Source organism: Hylobates moloch, unplaced genomic scaffold (genome assembly GCF_009828535.3).
Source record: "Hylobates moloch isolate HMO894 unplaced genomic scaffold, HMol_V3 SCAFFOLD_36, whole genome shotgun sequence".
In the NCBI taxonomy this organism is placed as follows: Eukaryota; Metazoa; Chordata; class Mammalia; order Primates; family Hylobatidae; genus Hylobates; species Hylobates moloch.
In genome coordinates, this window is record NW_026652311.1 from 88,847 (window position 1) to 110,145 (window position 21,299).

The 21,299-nt window shown below is 36.3% G+C and overlaps 1 protein-coding gene across 3 annotated transcripts in view; it reads left to right on the forward strand.

Moving 5' to 3' along the window:
- LOC116463446 (intraflagellar transport protein 80 homolog) overlaps window positions 1–21,299 on the forward strand; it is a 148,981-nt gene that overhangs the window by 26,145 nt on the left and 101,537 nt on the right. For 2 of the 3 annotated variants that reach the window (XM_058434626.1, XM_032146558.2), the window contains 3 exons: window positions 3,650–3,760; window positions 5,632–5,700; window positions 15,711–15,820. In XM_058434626.1, the coding sequence (XP_058290609.1) occupies window positions 3,650–3,760; window positions 5,632–5,700; window positions 15,711–15,820 (290 nt within the window). Of the gene's footprint in view, window positions 1–131; window positions 225–3,649; window positions 3,761–5,631; window positions 5,701–15,710; window positions 15,821–21,299 lie in introns of all 3 variants that reach the window. The other variant, XM_058434625.1, reaches the window with a different exon arrangement.

A 21,299-nucleotide genomic window follows, 5' to 3' on the forward strand; every position in this document is an offset into this window, starting at 1 on the left:
AGTGGTGTGATCATAGCTCACTGTAGCTTCAAACTCCTGGGCTCACAAAATCTTCCTGCCTCAGCCTCTTGAGTATCTGGGACTACAGGCACACACTATTACATCTGGTTAATTAAAACTTTTTTTTGTAGAGACAGGGTCTCATCTTGTTGCCCAGGCTAGTCTTGTACTCCTGGCCTCAAGCAATCCTCCTGCCTTGGCCTCCCAAAGTGCTGGGATAACAGGTATGAGCTACCATGCCCAGCTGGCTTTACTTTTTTAGTACTCTTATGAGTTGAGTTAAGCTGTTATCATAGTTTTAGTTTCTAAATTCTTCAAATTTAATATAACCACACTGAAAAGATATACCTATTCATTTAGTAAGTTATCTGTTAAAATATATACTTTATTTTCCAGTACATGTTAATTTTCAGTTACAGAGTTGAAGAGTTTTATAATTTGACTGCAGCTTTCTTATTGGTGAATAGAAAGTATGATTTTTTTTTCACTTTTTAAGGGTATGTTTTTATATTTGTTTTCTTAGAAATACTTGAACTGTTTTCATCTATGTTATACTTTACCTGCTGTTTCAATTAGGAGTACATTCACTGAAAGTAACAGAAACTTACTTGGCTAACTTAAGCACAAATGGAGTTTTTTGGTTCACCCCGCTGTAGGGGTAGATCAAGCACTAGTTGCATCAGGTCCCTGTTCTCACCATCTCTTGGGCAGGCTCTCTGCACATGGTGAACATGATGGTGAGTATGACGGTGGCCAGTAGCCCAAGGCTCATCATATTTCATAAGACTGCTTCTTCCTCAGTACCTTGTGCAGGCAGCTTGCAGAGGGACCCTAAATGATTTTGGGTCATATGCCCATCACTGAGTCAATAAGTTTAGTCAAGAGAAACGGACTTTGGGAGGCTGAGGCAGGTGCATCATTTGAGGTCAGGAGTTCGAGACCAGCCTGAGCAACATGATGAAACCCCCGTCTGTACTGAAATACAAAAAAATTTTAGCCAGGCATGGTGGCACATGCCTATAGTTCCAGCTACTCGGGAGGCTGAGATAGGAGAATTGCTTGAACCTGGAATGCAGAGGTTTCAGTGAGCCGAGATTGTGCCATTGTACTCTATCCTGGGCGACAGAGCAAGATCCTGTCTCAAAAAAAGAAAAAAAAGAAAAAAAGACAATGGGACACTGATTGAGCATATCCAGCCTCAGGCCATCCACATGCAAAGGAAAAGAGAAAGAGAAGAGGGCTTTTGTAACCTGAAGATGGAAAGGATGTTAGGACAAACAATAATATCAGATTACACCTCATTTACCGAGAGACTTGTGGTAGTTTTTTAAAACTTTGTTTTTCAGAAACTTGATTAAATGAGATACATGTGTAAAATCACTTGGTAGAGTGCCTGGCACTTAGAAGATTGGCCCTGAACCGCAGCTAGAATTTAGTTTACCTCAAGTGATAAAGGGAGTGTTTGACTTAAACAATTATTTTGATACAATTTTGCATTTACAGAAAAGTTTTAAGAATTGTACAAACAATTCCTGCATGTCCTTTATCCAGATTCACTAGTTTAACATTTTGTCCCATATACGTTAGGACAAAGTATTGGCTCTGTTTCTTTTTACACAAACCCTCCTCCCCTCCAGCACACACCCTTTTTCTGAAAGATGTGAGAGCAATTTACAGACATCTACTTTTAACCATAAATACTTCAATGCATTTCCTAAGAATAAGAATTTTCTGTTACATTGCCACAATTTGTTGATAAAAATCAGGACATTTAACACTGCTGCAATACTATTATCTAATCTATAGTTTATATTTAAATTTTAATAATCATTCTAATTTTCCATAGAAGTTTATTTTTGCTGGGGACAGGATAACATATTGTTTTTGCTGTGTCTCTTTAGCTTCCTTTAATCTGGAACAACTCTTCAGTCTTTTATGATCTTGACAGTGTTGAAGAATATACGCCTGTTATTTTATAGTACTTCAATTTGTTTTTGTCTGATGTTTCCTCATGATTAGATTCAATTTATATGTCCTTAGCAGGAATACTCGGGGCATCAGATTAGGAGATTTATGATGTTGATTTGACCCATTATTGGTGATGTTAACCTTAATTATAAGTTAATAAGTTCATGTTCATTAAGTTAATCTCTGTAAAGTTATTTATTCCTTTTAATAATTTATGAAAAGATACTTTGAGACTATGTAAAAATATTATCTTTCTCATCAAACTTCCTCCCACTCTCTTAGCGTCTATTGATGACTCTTGGCTGAATCATTTATTACTAAGATGGTTTGCCAAATGGTGATTTTTCCAACTCCGTAATTCCTTCCATATTGATTAGTTGGTACTCTACTCCAAGGAAGAACTTCCTGTCCCATGCCTATATCTTTATTTGTTTTTTGGGGGTCAGATTAGACTTGTAGATTCTTGTTTTATTTCATAAATATATTATCATTATCATTTTTAAATTTTGATGTTAAAAGTGCCCCAGATTTGGCCAGTGGGAGCCCCATCAAGCCAGCTACAGTGATTTTTTTTTTTAATTTTATATGTCATCATTTTTTGAGCACTTCCTGGCTGGCACAAGATGTTCCAGGCTTATCTTGTACTTTCTTAGTCCCAGCCCCCAAATCAGCCATTTTCCACAGAGACCTGTTCTTTTTCTGGTGGTTAATGGTATTTAAAAAAACAAGATAACAGTGCTAGCTGTGCTCATTCCAATGGGGTGTATTTGCTTCAAGGCCCTTTCAGCGGACAGAGCTAAGAACTGTGAATATAAAACCTTGAAACAAGTAACATAATAGACATATGTATATAGTGCTATGATAAATCAGAGGGACATAAAACTGTTGTGATGTGGCCAAGGGAGGGTCAAGAGAAATGTCAAGAAAGTCTTCCATTTAAGCACAGTTTTGCAGTCTTGACTTTTTTTTTTTTTTTGTAGGCTATAAAAAAGCTGGAAAAGGTATAAAGGAGAAGAACCAAAATAGTAAAATGGATAATCCCAAGTTTAAAATACTTGCCTTATATAATGTTATACTGTGTCAGGCAACAGGTAGACAAAAGCAAGCCACTTAGTTGCAGAAGTATGTACATATATTGGCAAAAAGTAAAAACACTGTAAAACTTTAAAGGGCATAAGCTATTTATATAAGAGATGTCAGAGAGACAAGTCAACAGTGCAAAGAATAAGTGATACAAGAAGCCAAGAAAGGATCAGTGTGGTTTCTGAATGAATATTAATTCTAGTAATATACAACTGGTAATTTAAAACACTTTCTCATCCATAGGTGTGGTATATTTATTGGCACATTGTTTCTGAAGCATAGACATATACCCAGACCATAGGTATTTAAATTATGTTAACTAAATCAAAAGGTTTATGAATTTGGATTTTTCCTTATTATGAGCATGTATAGTTATTTTGAACCAAGTAAGCATATGCATTTTCAATTTATTTTAAAATATTTAAATAATTTTGTTTTTGTGCCTATTTTCCAATAGATTTATATGTGATATTAAGAATAATTATAATGTTAATATTTGCCTTTATGCCTCTAGTGCCTATTACTTAGTCTAGTAGTAGATTTTTTTTGTTGTTGATTGAATATATAAAATAGATTTTTCAAATGTAATTTCTTTCAGGTAAATTTCATCTGATTTCCAAGTTAGGAAGAGTGGAAAAAAGTGTAGAAGCTCACTGTGGAGCAGTACTTGCAGGAAGATGGAATTATGAAGGAACAGCATTAGTTACAGGTAAGTTGTCTGTAAAAATGACATTTGAAATGAATATTTTAAAGAAAAATTTCCAAAGAAACAGGATATTTTCATTTAGCAATAATGTCTTTCATTGTCTAATAGCAAATAATTGGCATAGTGTTGTTCTACACTGCTATATAAATGTTATAATTCAGAATGTTATATTAATCATTTTCTTATGTGACCTTTGTAGACTGTTCTATCAAAGAAGGCTTTTGGAATGGTCAAGTATGGAATAAATAAAAGTTGTAATTCTTTAAAATTTGAAAATTCCAAATATTCTCATATAACTGATCGTTATCCCCATTCTGTCTGTTTCCAATCCCCTGCCCTACTCTAAGGATTCAACCTATTACATTAGTTATCTATTGCTCATAACAAATTACTCTAATAGTTAGTGATTTAAAATCATAAGCATATAGTACCTGATAGTTTCTGTGGGTCAGGGATCAGTTTAGGTGGGTGGTTCTGTCTGACTCAGAGCCTCTCATGAGGTTCTGGTCAAATTGTTGGATGGGGCGGCAGTCATATGAAGGCTTGTCTGGGGCTGGAGGATCCACTTCCAAGATGTCTTACTCACATGGTTGTTGGTAGGAGGCCTTAGTTCTTCTCTGGCTTTGACAGGAGACCTTAATTAATTCCTTGCCACATGGGCATCTCCATAGGGTTGCTTAAGTGTTTTTACAACATGACAGCTGGTGTCTCCCAGTGATCCAAAAGAGAGCCAGGTAGAAGCTACTGTATCTTTTGTAGTGTACCCTCAGATATTATACTCTGTTTCAGTTATATTCTGTTAACTTAGCAAGTCACTAAGTACAGCCCGCAGTAGAAGAGAGGGAAATTAAACTGTGCCTCTTGAAGAATAAGAAAGAATTTGAGGAGGTGTTTTAAAATCACCATACCTATACTCTGGGCCTTCTCCAGGACTTTCCTCAGTGAATTGGCCCTTCTCTTACTTGTATCTTTAACATCTTTTCCAATGGTTTCTTTGTCAGCTTGTAAATATGTTCAGATGTCACCCATCTTAAAAATTAAGAAGAAATAGAAATCCCTCTCTTAACAAACAGCTCTCTCTACCTGCAACTATTTTCTTTCTCCCTTTTTCAGTGAAGCTGTTCAAAAGAGTAGTCTATTATCTCACTTCATTCGGTTCCCAACTCACTGGAATTTGGCTGAAGCTCTTCTTATTACACTGGAAACACTTTTCTTAGAATTCTAAGATGGAGACTGCAGTGACAAAGGAAACATTATTTGAGTAATATACTTACAAGTCTTCTAAGATTGAAGGAAATACAATAAAAATTTTAGTCATGAAAGTTAAGCTACTTTGATAAATCGTTTCAAAGTAATTTCTATTAAATGATAATTATAAAGTACTCTGTCATTTAATTAAACTGTATCTAGCCGGGCGCGGTGGCTCAAGCCTATAATCCCAGCACTTTGGGAGGCTGAGGCGGGCGGATCACGAGGTCAGGAGATCGAGACCATCCTGGCTAACACAGTGAAACCCCGTCTCTACTAAAAACACACAAAAAAATTAGCCGGGCGTGTTGGCGGGCGCCTGTATTCCCAGCTACTCGGGAGGCTGAGGCAGGAGAATGGCGTGAACCCAGGAGGTGGAGGTTGTGGTGAGCCAAGATCGCGCCAGCCTGGGGGACAGAGAAAGACTCCGTCTCAAAAAAAAAAAATAAAAAAATAAAAAAAAAACTGTATCTGAATTTTAAATATGTAGTAATATTCCATGATTTGAGGAAGCCTAGAAGAAAAAAGAATATGCGGTAGATACTGTTGATTTTTATATGCAAATTTAATGGTTAAATTTATTTTCTATAGGTAAAAATACTGATGAATTTTTTTTCCCTGTATAGTTGGAGAAGATGGACAAATAAAAATTTGGTCAAAGACTGGGATGCTTAGATCAACTTTAGCTCAGCAAGGTATGTTTTACAATTGACAATTTCATTTTTGCAAATTATACAATACAAAAATGCCTTAAAGTTTTCCTTTAGAAACAATCTAATATGGTGGTTGAGACTGACTTTGGTTGAGTTCGAAACAGTAATCTCTTATATTTTATACTTTTTTGTCTTTCTTTGCTTGGTAACTGATGTACCATGGTAACGCTATTATTTCAAGCCAAGAAATATAAGAAATACTCAAGGCCTTTTTTTTTTATGTTAGTGAATCTCTATAAAGGCAGTTACAAGCTAAATATTTTCAAAAAATAATTGTGAAACATTTGAAGCATATCATATAGAATAGAATTGGGTGTCTAGTTAAGTAAATCATAGTACAAAAAGATACTGAGTATCTCCTTACTTTAAAACCCCCGATAACTTCATAATATTAACACCCTTTCCAAATTAAGTTGTATGTTTGATTTCTATACTAATGGAGGGGAACAGATACATTAAGAATCTGAAACCGCACTATTTAGAGGAGCATCTTAATTTTTTATGTTAATAGAAAGGAGTGGCCATAAAGTCAATCCAATGGTCCTTCCTGTTGGAAGTTAGATTACATATGATTTTTTTCTGTGTAACAGGTTAATTTTCTTAATTAGATTTTACGTAGGAACAGTAGGCAGTTTTAATGTTTACCTGAGCACGTATCAGCTGATCTTTAGGTTGCCAAAAAACTTGTGGACTGTTCCTCAGAACTATTTGATAAAGTCATATTGTGAAACATTTTCAATAACTGACTTCCAAAAATTTCCAAATTTTATTATTAAAATCACGTTTACTTTTAGGATAAGGTTCAAATCACTTGCGTTTGTTTAGCTGTGTATTAACTGAATGTTAGCAAAGGTAACCAGAAATACTAGGTAGTATTTCTTTTCTAAGCTTAAATGTTTGCTACAGATAATCTCAAGGTAGAATATTTATTCATGAGTAGAAAATTCAGAGTTCATAGAAGTAGCCATGGGTAAGTTTCAGTTAACAGCAAAAGTCAACTTATTGTTACTTTAGTAATAAATGTACCTTTAGAACATAAATCTTACTTTAATCTTCTAATAGGCAGATGGATTTACTTTTGGCTTCATAGATTTTTCTTTTAAGGATTATTATTTGACATTCTCACTTTGTGACGAATCACTTATGAATAATTGACAGAATTCTTCCGGAGATCACTGGCCTTTTGGAAGAACTACAAGAATTTCAGCTGCTGTTACTGCTGAGACAGTGTGCAGCAGCTGAAATGCTATATCCATTTTTCCTTTCTTTTCTCTTCTATCAATTTGTTGCCTGTAGATGACACAGATCTTCAGAGAAATTCTAAAAGCCCATCCCACTATCCACCATAGAAGATTTTTTCTTTTTCTTTCTTTTCTTTTTTTTTTTTTTTTTTTTAGACAGGGTCTTGCTATCACCCGACTGGAGTACAGTGGCTCGATCTTGGCTCACTGTAACCTCCTCCTCTTGGGCTGAATCGATCTTGCCACCTCAGCTTCCCAAGTTGCTGGGAGTACATGTGTAGAGCTGGGATTTTGCCATGTTCCCAGGCTGGTCTTGAACTCCTGGGCTCAAGTGATCCTCCTGCTTTAGCCTCCCAAAGTGTTGGGATTACAGGTGTGAGCTACTGTGCCAGTCTGAAGATTTGAATTCTTTCCCGAGACCCTTCACCAGTGCCCTCCCAGTGCTTCTTCCAATTCCTTCAATTTTTCTGTTATCTCCTTCCCATTTACTACCTGTGGATTCACCATTTCAGACATTCCAGAGTCTAAAATGGAAACTTGGAAGAAGTTGTTTAATATAAACATTGTTAATTGTTTAGTCTATGTCAGGGGTCCCCAACCCTTGGGCCACAGACTAGTAGCTGTCTGTTGTCTGTTAGGAAATGGGCAGTACAGCAGGAGATGAGCGGTGGGTGGGCGAGCGAGTAAAGCTTTATCTGCATTTACAGCTACTCCCCATCACTTTCATCACTGCCTGACCTACACCTCCTGTCAGATCAGTGGTGACATTAGATTCTCATAGAAGCACAAACCCTCTTGTGAACTGTGCATACAAGGGATCTGGGTTGTTCACTCCTTATGAGAATCTAATGCCTAATGATCTGTCACTGTCTCCCATAACCCCCAGAAGGGACCATCTTGTTGCAGAAAAACAAGTTCAGGGCTCCCACTGATTCTATATTATGGTGAGTTGTATAATTATTTCATTATATATTACAATGTAATAATAGAAATAAAGTGCGCAATAAATGTAATGCCCTTGAATTATCCTGAACCACCCCTACCTGGTCCATGGAAAAAATTGTCTTCCACAAAACCAGTCACTGGTGCCAAAAAGGCTGGGAATCACTGGTTTAGGTGATAATAGTGCTAGTAGTTTAGTGCTGTAGTTTTCCTGTATAATGAGTCTGGAAACCAAATTGCTACTTATTTTATTCTTATGGGGAAAATACATTCAGAGTCTCCAGACTTGGAAAGGCTGGTTGGAAGCACATGTTCACAATGAAGAATTGGAGATGACAAATAGATGGCCTCTGAGCTTAATCTGGCCCACTAGCATGGGGGAGACCCAATATTCAAAATCAGGACGTTTTGGCCAGGCATCGTGGCTCACTGCTGTAATCCCAGCACTTTGGGAGGCCGAGATGGGTGGATCACTTGAGCTCAGGAATTTGAGACCAGCCTGGGCAACATGGCGAAACCCCATCTCTACAAAAAATACAAAATTTGCTTCTGCTTTTGATATTCTAGTGATGAAGTTATTGCCTAATCCCATGCCATAAAAATTTCACTTACAGTGAAATTTCAGTGCTTACATTCAGGTCTGTGATTCATTTTGAGTTGGTTTTGTGTGTAGTGTTTATTTTAGAGAGGGGATGGTGATGCTCTTCCCCTCACTGCCTTCCCATAGATGGGTAAACAAGATTTTCTTAAAAGGTAAATGTAGATTGTACCATATAATACAGGTGATTTTCTTATGTATGCATCATATCATGTAATGATATTACCCATCAACATTTAAAATGTGTTTTCCTTAACATCAAATGACTTTGAAATGACTATCATTTTTGTCCTATTTTAATTTTATTATTCTCATTCAAAGTTTGTTAATTATGGATTAATAAGCAGAATTAAATTAGATAGATATTCCCATTTTGGCTAACCTCTTAGTATTTCAACAGAGTAATCTGATATCTTTTTCTGGACCAAGAATTACAAACTTACTGTAGAACTATGCATCTAATTTTTGAGTGTTTAATCATTGGTGCCCCCTATACTTTCCTCATAAGGCATAGACTTTTCCTTTTTCATCTCCAGAAAAACCAGTAGAGCAGTTAAGTTGTTATAATGACAGTAACCCAAAAGGAAAGTTCCCTAATTACTTATAAAGTTTCTTTGATCTATTAGAGATTGCAAGTTTTGAGGGTGATTGTAAATCTGAACTACTGAGAGCTGGATGCTAAAGGCTCAAGTAAGAAGGCCAAGGCAGCTGGGAGTGCAAGACTACTGCCTCCTTTGAAGGGAGAAACTAAATTTTGACACAAAAATGAAATAACATAAACCTGAATTATCATAAAATTTGGAAATATGTAAACAGTGTTGCAAGCATCTGTGTGACTTTGTCTATGTGTGTTCATTATACATATTTCTTGATGAATAGAGATTAATTCCTGAATTCATTTCTTGACTATTGGAGCCAGATGTTCAGATAGAAAAAGCCATAGTCATTAACTTCTCTTCTAATCCAGAGGATACTTTAATCTCAGTTTTGGGTGGGGGGATTTGACTTAGTTTAAAAATGATTCTTACTGGTATTTATGGGGAGTTTATTGTTCCTTATTAGAGAAAAATAATATGTACACTAGAGATAATTATACTTAGGCCATATCTTTTGTGTCATTGTTCCAGTTTTAATCTCTAATTAAAATATATAAAGTAATGCTGCAAACCTTTAAGGACATTTTTCCCACACTGTTTTCAAGTGGAGGAATAGAACAACAAAACATGGAACTTGTCTATAATGAATTTAGTAAAGGAGGTAAACTGTAAATATAAGTAATTGTGGCTGGGCACAGTGGCTCATGCCTGTAATCTCAACACTTGAGAGGCTGAAGTGGGCAGATCACTTGAGCCCAGCTGGAGATCAGCCTGGGCAACATGGGAAAACCCCGTCTCTACAAAAAATACAAAAGTTAGCCGGGCATAGTGGTGCATCCCTGTAGTCCCAGCTACTCAGAAGGCTGAGGTGGGAGGATCACCTGAGCCCATGGGTGTTGGGGCTACAGTGAACTGTGATCATGCTGCTGCACTCCAGCCTGGGTGCCAGAGTAAGACCCTTTCTCAAAAAAATCAATCAATAGAAATTAATAAATAAATAATTGTAATACAAGGGAATGTGCTTAAGGTGTTGTCGGTGGCAGGTGGGAGTGGACCAGAGGGTGGAGATTAGTGTTCTGGGGAGAGTGAATGTATTGGAAAGGCTTCCTGGCAAATATTGCAACATCTTTTGAACTGGGCTTTGAAGAGTGAAGAAATGGGAAAGGAAATGGGCTTGTTGGCATTGGAGTGAAGCTGTTAAGAAGCTTAGCATCATAAGAGGCTTGAGAGACAGAAGACTGTGAGACATAAAAGTCAGGTGAGTGGGAGCTAACTCCTTGGGCCAGAGTGTAGGCCACGTGAAGGATAGTACTGCCAAGGGGACCGAAACGCTGACAGTCCTGGATGCTAAAAGAAGGGGTTTGGCATTTATTCTATAAGCATACAAAACCTTTAAAAAATTGACCAGGGGCCGGGCACGGTGGCTCACGCCTGTAATCCCAGCACTTTGGGAGGCCGAGGGGGGCGGATCACGAGGTCAGGAGATCAAGACCATCCTGGCTAACACAGTGAAACCCCATCTCTACTAAAAATACAAAAAATTAGCTGGGCGTAGTGGCGTGCACCTGTAGTCCCAGCTACTCGGGAGGCTGAGGCAGGAGACTGGCGTGAACCCGGGAGGCAGAGCTTGCAGTGAGCCGAGATTGCGCCACTGCACTCCAGCCTGGGCGACAGAGCCAGACTCCGTCTCAAAAAAAAAAAAAAAAATTGACCAGGAAAGTAAAAGATAATGCCAATCTTTTAGACAGATTCCCTTTGCAGTAATAATAAAGTTAAAAACTAGAGGAGGTAGAGATTAAATAGAGGTAGCCAGTAAGGTTTCAAATTGTCTATGCTAGTGCTAATGAAAACTTGAACAAAGGCAGCGATTAAGGCTTGAATAGAGGCATCGACAATAGTGGTTGGAAAAGTGGATAGTTCTCAGAGACTGAGAGGGATGTACCCTGTAAGGGTAAAGACTTCAAAGAGGGATAAATTAGGAAATATACACGGAGGGGTGATGGTTTTGGATATGTAGAATTTGAAGCTCTGTGATGGAGATCTCTTTGGATCAAGTAGAAATGTGTTGGAGCTCAGAGGTAAAGGCTAAAATATTAATTTGGGAGTCAGTTACCTTAAGTGAAAGGTGAAGCTGTGGGGAAGTTGAGACCTCCCAAGGGAGAAGTGGTTGAAGATAGAAACTTAAAAAAAAAAATGCCTTTATTTAAACGTTTTCTTGTATTGATCCAGTGACATACGTAAGCATGGAGCATGGAATTTTTTGAATAAATCCCACTTGATTAACTATTGTTAGCTCATGTCTCCTACAAATAAAATGAAAAGGAAATCATTCTTGGTTTTTGAATGCCAATGATTTGGCCAAAACAGAAAAAAAAAAATCAATGGCTACTGCTATGAACAATACAGTAAGCAAATGCTTGCTTATTACATTACAAAATAATTTGTTGTAGTAGTAGTAGTTAACAGATAGTGCTGTATAGTGCCAGACTCTATTCCAAGTACTTTACTTCTGTTCACTATATAGACCAATACTGCATTCAAGGCAAAGATAGCTAATGCTTTATTATAGTAGTGAACAGTTTGTTTCAAAGGCATTCTTAAAAACATACAAAAACAACGTTTTTAGGGGATACTTTTATGGTATGAATGTGAAAAACACGGTTTATTTAACCATGTACTTCCTTAAAACAATGGAAATACATTTTTGTCTCCTCTTCTGTGGTTTAAAATGCCTTCAACAGGTTGAAAGAATTTAGATAATTTGTTTTATGGAGAGATAAGGGTCTGACATTTAACACAACCCCAGGTGCATGTGGTTTCTTAAAAAATGTCAAAAAGGTCACATGATTTTAGTGTACAAAGTTAGAAAAACAAGATCTTTTTGAGTGTCTTAGCAGAAATGGAGCATAAATTAAAATTTCCAATATAAAAAGTAAAAAACTATTATAAAGCTATTTTTTATTTTTTGTCCATTTTTGTTAATGATGAAATAAATAACATTTTGTTTCATAATTTGCTAAACTCTTTGTTTTAAAGTAATTCAATCCAAAGGCTAAGTTTGTTATTTCCATGCTGACTTTGCGAAGCGAAACATAGCACTGGGAATAATTCATGCTTTAATAAGTATATTTTAAAAATTTGAAATATTATAAATTTTTAAAATGCTAGTGGATGGATTTCATAATAATACAAATCATTTTGTGAAGCTGATTCTTCCACTTTTAATAATGATCTTTATTAGAACCACCCAAATTGAAAGTTGTATAGCTATGTAGTTTATTTCCTTTTAGAAAAGAAAATGTTCACATATACAGTAGTTTAATGCTTAATATTTTATTTTAAGTATAAGGAATGATTATAATAAAGATCAAGGTTTTTGATGTGATATCCATTTTGAATTTTTAGTGGTTAAGGAGAGTAACTAATGAGTCCTATCTATTGACCATGCTTATTTATCATAAATAAATAATTTATTTGTTTCCATTGCTTGTATTTTTATGAAGGAATGTGGTTGAAAACCACATGTTATAACAAAGGAATTACTTAACTTTTTCTTTATAAGCTTATTTTCTTTTATTATATAGTTATACTTATTTCTTTAGCATTATTGTTTACAAATTTGTTTTATAAGCAGGAAATGAATTATCTCTTTGTCCCAAAAGGGAAGATAAATACTATGAAGAAAGGTTCATAAACAAGGAAATGGTGTCATAGCTGACTTAATGGGACCACAAATTAAATGTTAAAGTTAAGAGGACTAAAGAGTCCTTAGTTCCTCATTCTGTACCCCAACCGTGCCTTTTACCACAACTAAAGCCTTAAAGTCACATCCTGTATAACTCAATGGGAGTTGTATTTACTGAATTATTTCCTTGAGGGTAGATGTTTGTCACAGTTTGGTATACACGCCAGGAAAGTATAATTTTACTTAGTGTATTTATGAAGATTTGATAGGCTATAAATTAAAACATATTAATTTACTTTTTTGTACAAAAATTATAACTATAATAATGGAAATAAAGATGGCTTATATAATTCTACAACCTTAGCTAGTAAGTGCCTGTCACTCCTTTCCAGTCCTCACCAAGAACTACATTTGAAATATCTGAAATTTTGACTTCTATTTTTGGGGAGTTTATTAAGGTTAAACTTCGTTCATTTGGAGATTTATTTTTGAAGCACAGGTCAACTCCTGGCTACTCCCAGAGAATATTCCCAGAAAATATACTCATCAAGTACAGAAAAAGGAGGAGTACCTTCTGAGGTTGGCCATCTCATCAGGAAGAATTTCCGTGGGTTCCTTTGATACAGAACAATCCTAGATGTCATTGACTTAACAGGATATTTAGACATTTTATTCCTGAACTGTGGAAGACATGTTTCAGGGTTTTTTTTTTTTTTTTTTTTTTTTTGGACTGGGTCTAGACTAGACTTTCTAACCTCTATAAACCATTGGGACTTGCTCACAATCGAATTATGTTTTTATTAGGGAGAAAATGGCACAAAAAAAGTAGAGTACCTCTTAAACAAAAGCATCTGTCTTACTGAAATTTATTCAGTAAGACATTGATTTATTGATTATATCATCAGTTGGGCTTTTCATTTGAATAAACAATTAAATTTTATTGATTGCCCACAAACCATGAAATTCAGATTTTATTCTACTAAGAATGTAAATTTCTTAATGATTCATTTATTCATTGATTCATTGATTCACAGAAAGTCAATTACTACAACAGTCTGATTTAAGAGTCCTAGACAATTTTTAAAAGATGGTTTTGTAAATATAATTGGGTTACTATTTCATAGATTAACTACATAACCTTGATTCACCTGCCTAATGACTAGGCAGCTGTGCCGGGCAAGTGGAAAACAGATTATTTACTGCCGTATAACCAATGTTTTCAATAAATATGATAGTCGTTTTTTAAAACTAGGCTTACATAAAGTATAGTCTTCCAGAAGACATTAGGTAATCTAGAAAGTAATTAAGGTAAGAAATACTATACTTAAATGTAATTGAGTTTAAAAATACCGTCTCTAAATTCCTATTGGCAATTGAAAACACTATCAAGTGTAACGTAGTTTATAGAGTGGTAGGTAAATCAAACTTGTACTTTTCCTCTGGAAGTAAACTTTATGCTAGTTATAAGATATTGGAGCTTCTTTTAAGCCAAGCTTTCAGGCTAAAGCCAAACCTAATAGATAACAAAACTTTCCCTAATCTGATATAAAAAAATTTGCCATTTGTGAATTCGTGAGTGGGAGGTTGTTAGATATTTCGGGATGAAGTTATTTCTGTCCATTAGTCTGCTGCTTAAGCAGCATGTGAGGGGAAGTTCTGTTGCCTGTTGTAGCATCAGGTATGATAATTAATTTATAAGGTGAGTATACCATTTGTATTTTAATATGTAAAATTTAAGTTACTTTATGCATTGAGTCAGTTTAATACTGATGGCTATAACTCCATTGCTGGGTATATACCCAAAAGAAAGGAAATCAGTATATTAAAGAGATAGCTACATTTTTGTGTTTGTTGCAACTCTGTTCACAATACCAACATTTGAAGGCAACCTAAGTGTCCATCAACAGATGACTAGATAAAGAAAATGTGGTACTTATACACAGTGGAGTACTATTCAGCCATAAAAAAGAATGAGATTCAGTCATTTGCTACAACATGGATGGAACTGTAGTTCATTCATTATGTTGAGTGAAATGAGCCAGGCACAGAAAGACAAACATTGCGTGTTCTCACTTATTTGTGGGATCTGAAAATCAAAACAATGGAACCCATGGAGATAGAGAGAAGGATGGTAACAAGATGCTGGGAAAGGTAGTGAGCAGGTTATGAGGGAGGTGGGGTGGTTAATGGGTACCAAAAATAGAATGAATGAATGAATAAGGCCTAGTATTTGATAACACAACAAGGTGAGAGTATAATTGGATTGTTCATAACACAAAGGAAAAATGCTTGAGGGGATGGATACCCCATTTTCCTTGATGTAGTTATTATGTATTGTATGCCGGTATCAAAATATCTCATGTACCCCATAAATATATATATCTACTGTATACCCACAAAAATTAAAAATAAAAATTTTTAAAAAGCTTGCTAGGTGATTACAATGTGCAGCCAAGCCCCAAGACTGCTGCTTTAAACCAACATGATTTGTTGAACTAGTTGCAAATGAATGTAAAAACATTTGCTGCCAATAAATAGATACATACTGATGGCTGTCAATGATGGGAAATGATAAATCATGACTTTTCTGCTATTCCTTTATATATTAAAAATGAAGTATATTTATTTTATCTTATGTATTTCAGTAGCACTCTATATAGAATTTCCAAAAACTCCATATTTTCTCAGCAAGATCCTAATTAGTTAAAAATGTAGTATGTCAGTTGCTCACAGTAGATTTTCAAAGGTCAATATTAACCCAGTCAGCATTTCAACATCAGACTGTACTCTAATTTGAATGTCCATTGAAAAGAGAAGAAATGAAATGACACTTCATATGGCTTTTTTTGATCCTCTTAACAATCTCTCTTTTTATAAGGCATAATAATTAAAGTTTATCAGCCTTTTTTTTTCTTTTTTCCATCTTACAGGAACACCAGTGTATTCAGTAGCGTGGGGCCCTGATTCAGAAAAGGTTCTTTATACAGCAGGCAAGCAGCTAATCATTAAACCTCTTCAACCAAATGCTAAAGTTTTACAGGTACTTCTCAGTCATTTGTAAATTGTTATCAGGGTCTGCCTGACTGCCAAACTAGAGGGCACTTGCTTAGGAGTCTCTTTCTTCTGGGTGGTCTTTTTACAGTCTGGTCTTTAAGTACATGGTTTAATCAGCCTTTATTACAGAACAAGGAATATCTTTATATTTCCAGCAAAGTTTGTTTTCCCCTTATTCCAACTCATTTTGATAATGATACAGCATAGTTTTGCTAATAAGAACACAGGGTTTGGAGTTAGCCACTTGGGTTCAAATCTTCACTTACTTACCTATACATGACCTTAGGCAAGTTATAAAATATTGTTGAATGTCAGCCTTCAACATCTCAACTAAGAGACGAGAACATCTCTTAGTTAGTGACACTAATATCAGCTTAACAGGATTGCTGTGAGGATTAAATGAGTTAAAATTGCAAAGTGCAAAGGACAATTCCGGGCATACAGTAGGCACTCAATATAGAGTACCTGTTATTATCTGTGTTATTATGCTATTATAAGTTGCTATGCCATCTCTACCTTTTAGTCAACCAAGGAGACCAGGAAAACATTGTAAAATGACTAGGTCTTGAGTAAGAGATTTGTCGGTAGACATTGACAGGCTACAGCATTTATTAACATTAACTGTCTAAAACAGGCTACAACATTTATTAACAGTTGAGTAGATGTAGATTTTAGGGAATAAGGACATAGAGATGACTTTGAGGTTCCATATTAATAACATCTGTACAGATTATGCTATACGTATTTTACACAGCCAAAATGCATTTACATTTTTACGGACTCTGCTAGGAACTACAGGGACATGCAAGAATAGAACATACAAGCCCCTGTCCTTAGGCACCCAAGGTAAAGAATTTGGGCAAAGGGAAGAAGCTGGGAAAGAGGACTAGTTCTGGTGGCTCTTAGTCAAAGTCCTTCCATGCCAATTACCTATGCTGAAAATCTGCTATGAAATTTATACAGCAAAAACAGGCAAGTTGAATCTTTTAGTTTATACCTTTAGTTTATAGTTATGTGAATTTGGTTTTTTTTCTTTTTTTTTAAAATTATACTTTAAGTTCTAGGATACATGTGCACAATGTGCAGGTTTGTTACATAGGTATACATGTGCCATGTAGGTTTGCTGCACCCATCATTTACATTAGGTATTTCTCCTAATGCTATCCCTCCCCCAGGCCCCCACCTTACGACAGGCCCCGGTGTGTGATGTTCCCCATCCTGTGTACAAGTGTTCTTACTGTTCAATTCCCACCTATGAGTGAGAACATGCGGTGTTTGGTTTTCTGTCCTTGCGATAGTTTGCTGAGAATGATGATTTCCAGCTTCATCCATGTCCCTGCAAAGGACATGAACTCATCCGTTTTTATGGCTGCATAGTATTCCATGGTGTATATGTGCCACATTTTCTTAATCCAGTCCATCACTGATGGACATTTGGATTGGTTCCAAGTCTTTGCTATTGTGAATAGTGCCACAATAAACATATGTGTGCATGTGTCTTTATAGTAGCATGATTTATCATCCTTTGGGTATATACCCAGTAATGGGATGGCTGGGTCAAATGGTATTTCTAGTTCTACATCCTTGAGGAATTGCCACACTGTCTTCCACAGTGGTTGAACTAGTTTACACTCCCACCAACAGTGTAAAAGGATTCCTGTTTCTCCATATCCTCTCCAGCACTGTTGTTTCCTGACTTTTTAATGATCACCATTCTAACTGGTGTGAGATGGTATCTCATTGTGGTTTTGATTTGCATTTCTCTGATGACCAGTGTTGATGAACATTTTTTATGTGTCTGTTGGCTGCGTAAATGTCTTCTTTTGAGAAGTGTCTGTTCATATCCTTTGTCCACTTTTTGATGGGGTTGTTTGTTTTTTTCTTGTAAATTTGTTTAAGTTCTTTGTAGATTCTGGATATTAGCCCTTTGTCAGATGGGTAGATTGCAAAAATTTTCTCCCATTCTGTAGGTTGCCTGTTCACTCTGATGGTAGTTTCTTTTGCTGTGCAGAAGCTCTTTAGTTTAATTAGATCCCATTTGTCAATTTTGGCTTTTGTTGCCATTGCTTTTGGTGTATTAGTCATGAAGTCCTTGCCAATGCCTATGTCCTGAATGGTATTGCCTAGATTTTCTTCTAGGATTTTTATGGTTTTAGGTCTAACATTTAAGTCTTTAACCCATCTTGAATTAATTTTTGTATAAGGTGTAAGAAAGGGAACCAGTTTCAGCTTTCTATATATGGCTAACCAGTTTTCCCAGCACCATTTATTAAATAGGGAATCCTTTCCCCATTGCTTGTTTTTGTCAGGTTTGTCAAAGATCAGATGGTTGTAAATGTATGGTGTTATTTCTGAGGGCTCTGTTCTGTTCCGTTGGTCTATATCTCTGTTTTGGTACCAGTACCATGCTGTTTTGGTAGCCTTGTAGTATAGTTTGAAGTCAGGTAGCGTGATGCCTCCAGCTTTGTTCTTTTTGCTTAGGATTGTCTTGGCAATGCAGGCTCTTTTTTGGTTCCATATCAACTTTAAAGTAGTTTTTTCCAATTCTGTGAAGAAAGTGATTGGTAGCTTAATGGGGATGACATTGAATCTATAAATTACGTTGGGCAGTATGGCCATTTCACGATATTGATTCTTCCTATCCATGAGCATGGAATGTTCTTCCATTTGTTTGTGTCCTCCTTTATTTTGTTGAGCAGTGGTTTGTAGTTCTCATTTAAGAGGTCCCTCCCATCCGTTGTAAGTTGGATTCCTAGGTATTTTAGTATCTGTGTAGCAATTGTGAATGGGAGTTCACTCATGATTTGGCTCTCTGTTTGTCATTGGTGTATAGAAATGGTTGTGATTTTTGCACATTGATTTTGTATCCTGAGACTTTACTGAAGTTGGTTATCAGCTTAAGGAGATTTCGGGCTGAGATGATGGGGTTTTCTAAATATACAGTTGTGTCATCTGCAAACAGGGACAATTTGACTTCCTCTTTTCCTAATTGAATACCCTTTATTTCTTTCTCTTGCCTGATTGCCCTGGCCAGAACTTCCAACACTATGTTGAATTAGGAATGGTGAGAGAGGGCATCCCTGTCTTGTGCCAGTTTTCAAAGGGAATGCTTCCAGTTTTTGCCCATTCAGTATGATATTGGCTGTGGGTTTGTCATAAGTAGCTCTTATTTTGAGATATGTTCCATCAATACCTAGTTTATTGAGAGTTTTTAGCATGAAGGGCTGTTGAATTTTGTCGAAGGCCTTTTCTGCATCTATTGAGGTAATCATGTGGTTTTGTCATTGGTTCTGTTTATGTGACGGATTACGTTTCTTTATTTGCATATGTTGAAACCCTCGCATCCCAGGGGTGAAGCCAACTTGATTGTGGTGGATAAGCTTTTTGATGTGCTGCTGGATTCAGTTTGCCAGTGTTTTTTTGAGGATTTTTGCATCAATGTTCATCAGGGATATTGGTCTAAAATTCTCTTTTTTTGTTGTCTCTCTGCCAAGCTTTGGTATCAGAATGATGCTGGCCTCATAAAATGAGTTAGGGAGGATTCCCTCTTTTTCTATTGATTGGAATAGTTTCAGAAGGAATGGTACCAGCTCCTCTTTGTACCTCTGGTAGAATTCGGCTGTGAATCCGTCTGGCCCTGGACTTTTTTTGGTTGGTAGGTTATTGATTATTGCCTCAATTTCAGAGCCTGTTATTGGTCTATTCAACTTCTTCCTTGTTTAGTCTTGAGAGGGCATATGTGTCCAGGAGTTTATCGATTTCTTCTAGATTTCCTAGTTTATTTGCATAGAGGTGTTTATTGTATTCTCTGATGGTAGTTTGTATTTCTGTGAAATTGGTTGTGATATCCCCTTTATCATTTTTTATCGTATCTATTTGATTCTTCTCTCTTTTCTTCTTTATTAGTCTTGCTAGTAGTCTATCAATTTTGTTAATCTTTTCAAAAAAACAGCTCCTGGATTCATTGATTTTTTTGAAGGGTTTTTTGTGTCTCTATCTCCTTCAGTTCTGCTCTGATCTTAGTTATTTCTTGCCTTCTGCTAGCTTTTGAATGTGTTTGCTCTTGTTTCTCTAGTTCTTTTAATTGTGATGTTAGGGTGTTGATTTTAGATCTTTCCTGCTTTCTCTCGTGGGCACTTAGTGCCATAAATTTCCCTCTATACACTGCTTTAAATGTGTCCCAAAGATTCTGGTATGTTGTATCTTTGTTCTCATTGGTTTCAAAGAACATCTTTGCCTTCATTTCATTATGTACCCAGTAGTCATTCAGGAGAAGGTTGTTCAGTTTTCATGTAGTTGTGTGGTTTTGAGTGAGTTTCTTAATCCTGAGTTCTAATTTGATTGCACTGTGGTCTGAGAGACAGTTTGTTGTGAATTCTGTTCTTTTACATTTGCTGAGGAGTGCTTTACTTCCTGCTATGCGGTCAATTTTGGAATAAGTGCGATGTGGTGCTGAGAATAATGTCTATTCTGTTGATTTGGTGGGGAGAGTTCTGTAGATTTCTGTTGGGTCTGCTTGGTGCAGAGCTGAGTTCAAGTCCTGGATATCCTTGTTAACCTTCTGTCTTGTTGATCTGTCTAATATTGACAGTGGCATGTTAAAGTCTCCCATTATTATTGTGTGAGAGTCCAAGTTTCTTTGTAGGTCTCTAAGGACTTGCTTTATGAATCTGGGTGCTCCTGTATTGGGTGCATATGTATTTAGGATAATTAGCTCTTCTTGTTGAATTGATCCGTTTACCATTATGTAATGGCCTTCTTTGTCCCTTTTGATCTTTGTTGGTTTAAAGTCTGTTTAACAGAGACTAGGATTGCAACCCCTGCTTTTTTTGCTTCCATTTGCGTGGTAGATCTTCCTCCATCCATTTATTTTGAGCCTATGTGTGTCTCTGCATGTGCGATGGGTCTCCTGAATACAGCACACTGATGGATCTTGATTCTTCATCCAATTTGCCAGTCTGTGTCTTTTAATTGGGTCATTTAGCCCATTTACATTTAAGGTTAATATTGTTATGTGTGAATTTGATCCTGACATGATGTTAGCTGGTTATTTTGCCCATTAGTTGATGTAGTTTCTTCCTAGCATCAATGGTCTTTATAATTTGGCATGTTTTTGCAGTGGCTGGTACCGGTTGTTCCTTTCCATGTTTAGTGCTTCCTTCAGGACCTCTTGTAAGGCAGGCCTGGTGGTGACAAAATCTCTCAGCATTTGCTTGTCTGTAAAGGATTTTATTTCTCCTGCTCTTGTGAAGCTTAGTTTTGTGGGATATGAAATTCTGGGTTGAAAATTCTTTCCTTTAAGAATGTTGAATATTGGCCCCCACTCTCCCTTCTGGCTTGCAGAGTTTCTGCTGAGAGATCCGCTGTTAGTCTGATGGGATTCCCTTTGTGGGTAACCCAATCTTTCTTTTTGGCTGCCCTTAACATTTTTTCCTTCATTTCTACTTTGGTGAATCTGACAATTA